The sequence below is a fragment of the Astatotilapia calliptera genome, chromosome 23, assembly GCF_964374335.1.
Source record: "Astatotilapia calliptera chromosome 23, fAstCal68.1, whole genome shotgun sequence".
Classification (NCBI taxonomy): domain Eukaryota; kingdom Metazoa; phylum Chordata; class Actinopteri; order Cichliformes; family Cichlidae; genus Astatotilapia; species Astatotilapia calliptera.
The window spans coordinates 39,527,637-39,534,947 of NC_137443.1; the positions used below are offsets into that span (position 1 = coordinate 39,527,637).

The window sequence follows — 7,311 nt, forward strand, 5'->3', positions numbered from 1 at the left end:
GTAGCCGAAGTTACAGTTATTCTTTTTTTCGAACCTGTTGCTTTTAAGGTGGAATTCCACAATCTGTCCATTCACACTCATCACTGATGTTTGCTTCTATAAGTCAACAGTAACAACAAACAGAAAAAATAGATACAGAGAGAGAATAAGCAATGTAGGAGCTATCAAACTTGGTCCAAAACAATTAATTCAATCATTTCACACGTGTCTTTAAAGTCGTAACATTAATCTAACCTTAAAACATTTAAGGGTAATATCAGTATGTTTGCCTTTAAAAACTGCATAATTATTTTGATGATTTCTTTAAAAAGATGTATGCGGGCTATTTTCATTCATTTCTGACGTGTCTTGCAAGCACTGTAGATAACAGGAACCTTGCTTTGCCAGTTACTTTTTAATGAAACTCCAGCGTAAACTCTTCCTGTGTCTAAGAGGAGATCAGCAGTCGGTACGGGCGGGGGAAGGAGCCCGAGGGCTGGGGCTGTGCCTGCCGTGGCTGTAGTGCAGAAACAGCACAGTGGAGGAACCGCTCCACCTTAAGACCTCGGCGGCCCCTCTCTGCTCCCTCTCCCCGGGGAGCAGAGCGGTGGAACCTGGCCACGGCGCACCACAGCCGGCTTGGCACAGAAAAGGTGAGTACGGCTTCTGGAGCCCAGGCCAGCACGATATTGTTCCCATTCCCCAGCTTCCCTTCTTCAGCTGCAGTGACACTTCGCCATGCTAGAAACGGATTAACGTCTAATGAACGTTATACAGCTCTGAGAAAGTAGAACACCGCTTCTATAACAAAGCTTTATCAGGTATACACTAAAAGGGGCCTAAAGACGTTTCCAGTGAAATTCTTCGAAAGTCTATATTATAAGGTGAATGCTAATATAACCCACATACAGCAATGATACCGTGAGGGGCTTTAAGAGTAACTGTTCTGACAGATAAGCACGGACCAAAGAAGAAAAGTTCCTCTGCCAAGAGCTCTCTCCTCCACAATGATTGATTATCATGGCAACGCTCCAGGTCGCTGGTGCGTTTTCGTTGCGCACGGGATTCGGCCCCACTCAGATCAAAGGGCCCTCAGGAAAGGGGTGGTCCCGGGATATGGGGATAAATAGGAGGGACCGGCTCAGTTCTGACAGAAGGCAGAACAGACCAGACGGTCCTGCAGAGCAAAGACTTGCCTCTGACCTGACAGCTAGATTTAGACACGGAGACATCTCAGTTTTAAAGAAAGAGATAGAGAGATAGAGGCGACCTGTTGGATTTTACTGCCGCAACCCTTATTGTCGTTTAATGAACGGACTTCTTTGCAACAGTTCAAATCTGCACATAACTTTTAAATTAGTTTTGCACTGGATTTGATTTTTTTCTTAGTTATTTGTTTAGATTTATATACGTGTGCGTAATATTGGGTTTTGGGGGTTTTGTGAGTTCAAAGACCTTTTTTTAGTTCATGGTGGATTTTTAAAGGATTTACTTCTTCATTGTAAAGACTTAACTCTCAGTTTATCTTTCCACTTGTCGGATTCCACAGTTCCATGATGTCGTTTTTACCCATTTCCATCAGTTTAATTGCCGCTCTGTGCGTCTGCGCAGCGCACGGTGCTTGGGAGCAGGGCACCGTTGTGCCGGTCAGGTTAGACCCGACGGCCCGGTCGGAGAGCGAAACCGAACCGTGGCGGACTCTTTCCGCGGAGGAGAGCGAGAAGGAGGCGGAAATGAGGGTGTACCGGTTGGACGTATTTGGCATGCAGCTGGTTTTGCGTCTAGAGCCTGACCAGACCTTTTTGGCGCCAGGTTTTGTCTTCCACATCGTGGGGACTCCAGTGTCTGAACCGACACCGAAACCCAATAGCGGAGCCGAGCCGGGTTGCTTCTACTCGGGCACGGTGAACGGGGATGAGCGCTCCGCCGCTGCGCTCAACCTGTGCCATGGACTCAGGGGCGGATTCTACTTCAAGGGCGAAGAGTACTTTATTCAGCCCCTTAACTCCACTGATTTCTTGGGCACGGACGAAGATGTGCATACGATTCGCCGGAGAGGCCGGGCAGCTTCGGCTGAGGAGAGCACCTCCAAGTGCGGGGTCAACGAGGATGAGGAGAGGGTGCCAAAGAATCTGGGAAAAGCGGCCAGTCACGGAGCCCCTAACGCAGACCAGACAGGTAATGCTGTGCGCATTTTACACGCTGTTACTCATTTTTATGACGGACTTAGCTGAAATGCGGAGAGCAGCAACATAAAAGAAGCAAAGAAAACCCAACAAGGTTATTTATGTATTTTTAAAAACGAAAAGTATTCAGCTTTAAATATTAAAAAAGAGAGCAAAGATTAGATTTTATGTTAAACGTGTAAATGTAGCAAAAGTTAATGTGTCAGGGTTGCACAGCGTGCGCGATGCACTCGACTACCTTTTGACAGCTCTGTCAGCGCACTGCCAGTGAGGAAGGGAGGGGAGGAAAGGTGGGGGTGGTGTGTGTGTGTGTGTGGGGGGGGGGGGGTTAAACTACTTTAAGAGGAAAGAAGAGGAGGAGTGTGGGTGAAGGGGGTTGGGGCCAGTCAGAGCCCGGTATCGCTGAGGCGTGTAAACTCGCCTCCTGGTACAACTCTCACCGGCAGACACTCTTCCCCCCACCCCACCCCCAGAAAGGATTTTCTCCCTTCGCTCTTTCTCTCTCTGGCATAATTTTCCACCAGAGAAGGTCAGTTTAAGAATGCGTGGACCCCGAGGAGGAGGAGCTGTTGGTGGTGTGACGCTGAGTCATGGCAGCCAGGCTGCTCCAGGCACATCCGGAGCTCTCCTGGGAGCCTCTATCCCTCTGAGAAGAAAAAAAAAATAACGGGTCCCTGTAGCTGCTATTTAGGACACTAACTGCCCTCTAGCATTTCTTATAATTGAAGTCATTCAGTTTATCTGGGGCAACTTGCACACTGCAGAACTCAGCAGCAAACGTTGGACTAACAGAATAAATGCTCATTAAACCTCTGCTCTCAGCTCACCACAGGGCCAGGCGTTTTGTTTCCACCCCTCGTTATCTGGAGATCATGCTGGTGGCTGACCAGTCTATGGCCGAGTTCCACGGCACGGGGCTCAAACCTTACCTCCTGAGCATTATGGCAGTGGCGTCCCGCCTTTACCGCCACCCTAGCATCCACAACTCAATCAGCCTGGCGGTGGTGAAGCTGCTGGTGGTGTACGAGGAGGAGCGAGGTCCTCAGGTGTCATCCAACGCTGCCATGACTCTCCGCAACTTCTGCAAGTGGCAGCGACAGCACAATCCTCCAAGCGACCGCCACCCGGAGCACTACGACACGGCTGTGCTCTTCACCAGGACGGTAAGTCAGAGTGTTGGTTTTATGGTAGAGCATATAATAGAACAGGTGTGGAGAAATGGGGAGTATTCACGATCTTGCTCTCCACTTTCTGCTTTGTTAGGACCTTTGCGGTGCCCACTCGTGTGACACTTTGGGCATGGCGGATGTTGGCACGGTGTGTGACCCGGACAGGAGCTGCTCGATTATTGAGGATGATGGACTCCAAGCAGCATTTACAGTGGCACACGAACTGGGTAAGTAAAAAAAAAAAAGTTTGGCCATGATGTAAAATCTTTTTAATTACATGCATCACTTATTAAATAACTTATTTCATCTCCTCCTTCAGGCCACGTGTTTAACATGCCTCATGATGATGCCCAGCTGTGTTCTGGCATCAACGGTGCCCACTGGGGTTCCCACATGATGGCCTCCACCCTGTCTAACCTGGACCAGCAGCAGCCTTGGTCTCCTTGCTCCGCCCTAATGGTCACCACCTTCCTGGACAACGGCCATGGTCAGTGTCTGCTGGATAAGCCTGTTAAGCCCGAGCCACTGCCCCAGCCCCTGCCCGGGGCAGTCTATGATGCTGACCATCAGTGTAGCCTGACCTTTGATGAAGACTCCCAGCACTGCCCTGACCTGAGCACCACTTGTGCAGCTCTGTGGTGCACTGTGACTACATCCAATGGTTTGCTCGTGTGCCAAACCAAGAACTTCCCATGGGCTGATGGGACACCCTGCGGGCATGACAGCTACTGCTTGGCTGGGCACTGTCTCACTAAGAGCCAGGCCGCTAAACAACAGGTATGACCCAGACCTGATTTAAGCACTTTTTTTCTACATGCTGTTAGTCTGCTGGACCAATCGAGCTATAATTTTTAAATTGCCCTGATTTCAGACTCCTGTTAATGGTGGATGGGGTCCCTGGGGTCCCTGGGGCGACTGCTCTCGGACCTGTGGTGGAGGAGTGCAGTATTCCTTCCGTGCCTGTGATAACCCTGTGCCTGAGAATGGGGGAAAATACTGCGAGGGAAAGAGGATCCAGTACCGCTCATGCAACACAGAAGTGTGCCCAGACACCAATGGTAAGAAATTTTGGCGATTAAATAGAAATAATTCACTTCCCACTCGTTACCTGGGTGTGAATGCTGGCCTGCGGTTATACACTAGCACTAAAGCTGACTTATCCTTGTCTCTTTGTCAGGCCTGTCTTTCCGTGAGGAGCAGTGCTTGGCCCACAATGACATGTCAGCTCAAGTGTCACTGGGTTCAGGCGACGGCGTCGAGTGGGTCCCCAAGTACGCTGGAGTTTCACCTAAAGACCGCTGCAAGCTGGTGTGCAGGGCCAAGGGGACCGGATACTTCTTTGTCCTCAAGTCTAAGGTGAGAGTTTCTAAAGGCTACAAAAAACAATATTTATAGTGCACAAGTTCATTATTACCCTCAACAGTCCTCTAAGTCATGCAGACATCCAAGTGAAAGGATTAATCATTGCACTTTTCCCCCCCACCCTCTGGGTTTCAGTCTCAGCATGGAAAAGTCACCTTTTACCTTTTGAATCTTACAAAGCAAAACTTTAATGTCCCATTTGTGCTTCTCTGCTGACCCCAGGTGGCTGACGGCACACCATGCAGCCCTGATTCCACCTCAGTCTGCGTCCAGGGCCAGTGTGTGAAGGCTGGATGTGATCGTATCATCGGCTCCAACCGGCGCTTCGATAAGTGTGGCGTGTGTGGCGGAGATGGTTCGACCTGCAAGAAGGTGTCAGGCTCTATGGAGCGTGCCAGGTAGACATCTGACCTTAAAATATTCATCACTCTTGTATCAGATTCTTTTTTTAATATATATGTTGCTAAATTTACCCTCCATCTGTGTCTGTTTCAGGCCTGGTTACCAGGATGTTGTAACTATCCCTGCTGGTGCCACACACCTCGACATCAAGCAGCGTGCTCCAGCCAGTAGTCGTCACGATAACAGCTACTTGGCAGTGCGGCGCCAGGATGGAACCTATTTACTTAATGGTGATTACAAGCTGATGACCATGGAGACGGACATTCCCCTCCCAGGGGCACTCTTGCGCTACAGCGGCTCCTCAGCCACTCTGGAGCGCATCAGGAGCTTCTCCCCGCTCCCTGAGGCCCTCACAATCCAGGTGCTTTCCGTAGGGGAATCCCCGAGGCCCAGGGTTAAATACAGCTATTTTGCCCCTCGTCCCAATCATGCTGCTTCATCCTCCAACAACAACAACATTGGAGGCCGTCGGAAGTCTATCAATGCCATCCAAGAGGTGGGAGGAGCCGAGTGGACTCTGAGGGAGTGGGGTCCCTGTTCCCAGACCTGCGGAGAAGGTGTGCAACAGAGAGCGGTCGTGTGCCTGGACTCCCAGGGACATCCCTCTGGAGACTGCCCAGAGGAGCTTCGCCCTTTGGCCTCACGGTCCTGCGCCCTCCATTCCTGCCCCTCCTGGCTCCTTGGAAAATGGTCACCGTGCTCTAAGACCTGCGGCCGAGGTTTCCGTAAACGTGCGCTGCGCTGCATCGACCACAACGGGCGCACGCTAACCAACGACAGCTGTGACCCCAAAGACCGTCCGCGACCCCTGCTGGAGCTGTGCGATCAGAGTGCCTGCTGAGGACTGCATATGCAATCTAACCTTCTGTTACACCAGCACTCAGAAAGACAGCAGATTAAAAACTCTGATCTTTTCTGCCCACAGAGGCTAATGAATGTTTACATCCAGAGTGAGAGTGCCACAGAATTCAGTGTGTCCACAATTGTCACTGTAACTATCAATATTTAGCCATTCCCTCCATCAATCCGGGGGTTAAATGTTGAACAGTAGGACTGAACATAGCTTGCTGCCTGTCTGTCCTCCTTGTAAAGCAGTGGCACATTTCATTTGCGTCCCATTGAGGGGAAGAACGCATGGACATTCCTGATTTCCCTAAAAGAGGATGCTGCTTATCATACCAATGTCACACCTGTGTGTGTGTGTTTGTGTGTGTGTCAGACAGTATGTGTGTGTCATAATTTTAATGCATGTATATAATGTTTGTCCAAGCTGGGCTGGACAGATAAATAATGGTTGGAATGGGGGAGGAGCTTAATCGCACAGTATATAAAGAGACAAAAGGAAGAGAATAGCTCATAATCTAACTGCTCACCCCATCAGGTATGGAAAATAAGATGGCTCATGGTCATGTCCAAACTTCAGTCTGCATTTATTTATCATAAACCTGAAGCACTTCATCTTCTTTTCTATTCTTTTGTTTTAGCCAGCGGCACATTGTAACACCCAGTTTCTCTGAATGCCTCAGTATAGTGTTTTTTAGCCATATCTTGCCCTCGTCTACACAGCCTTCCAAGAGGGAATTCCTCAAAGACCAAAGAGGTGTGTGTGTGTGTGTGTGTGTGTGTGTGGGTGAACATGCGTGTGCGTGGAGGCCTAAAGAGGGACGTGTCTCCTACTACTACTTCATAAGTAAGTCTCTCCTGCCTTCTGTGAAGACACCATGTTTTGTTTTGTTTTCCTTTTGTATAGAATATCCAAACTTTATTTATTTTTGTACAGCCTGTTAAATATAACCATGTGGCTTTTTAAAAAAATATTATTTTTTATTTGTTATTGAGGTCAAAGAAGGAAGTAGAATATATAGAGTATTTATACAGTGTTTTATATATATAAATGGTCCTAGGTTCATGAATAAAACATCGCATTAACTTGTTCAATTTATGTGTCCCGAGTTGTTTGTCTGACTCAAAGTTATGCATTATTAGCAGAGCCCAACGTTTATCAGCCGATATTAGCTATTTGCTGAGATCTCAGTACTGGAATTTATGATGGAGTAAAGAATAAACAAGAGAAACATCCTTTAGCCTTTTTGTACGTGTTGATATTGTTTTAATCTGACAATCGACTATTGTGCGGGCAACTTCCCAACCAGCTCATACAAGTAGAGTCAGGCACAGCATAAGCAAGTAATTCACAACTACATTCTTTTTAA

At 48.4% G+C, this 7,311-nt stretch overlaps 1 protein-coding gene across 1 annotated transcript; it reads left to right on the top strand.

Annotated features, from left to right (window-relative positions):
• Window positions 1–1,132: 1,132 nt before the first annotated feature.
• On the top strand, window positions 1,133–7,036 carry adamts1 (ADAM metallopeptidase with thrombospondin type 1 motif, 1). The gene is made up of 8 exons (XM_026158619.2): window positions 1,133–2,157; window positions 2,988–3,328; window positions 3,429–3,561; window positions 3,654–4,111; window positions 4,206–4,392; window positions 4,512–4,690; window positions 4,919–5,094; window positions 5,192–7,036. Exons 1-8 carry the CDS (start codon window positions 1,533–1,535, stop codon window positions 5,937–5,939), a joined length of 2,847 nt encoding a protein of 948 aa, XP_026014404.2. The 5' UTR covers window positions 1,133–1,532; the 3' UTR covers window positions 5,940–7,036.
• The last annotated feature ends 275 nt before the right edge of the window (window positions 7,037–7,311 follow it).

What these genes read in the sequence shown, in the direction of transcription:
- adamts1 (XM_026158619.2), top strand. Translation starts at nt 1,533, where the DNA reads ATGATGTCGTTTTTACCCATTTCCATCAGTTTAATTGCCGCTCTGTGC. An exon ending in CCCTAACGCAGACCAGACAG is followed by an intron (nt 2,158 to 2,987) that starts GTAATGCTGTGC and finishes CTCTGCTCTCAG; the next exon opens with CTCACCACAGGGCCAGGCGT. An exon ending in TCTTTGTCCTCAAGTCTAAG is followed by an intron (nt 4,691 to 4,918) that starts GTGAGAGTTTCT and finishes TGCTGACCCCAG; the next exon opens with GTGGCTGACGGCACACCATG.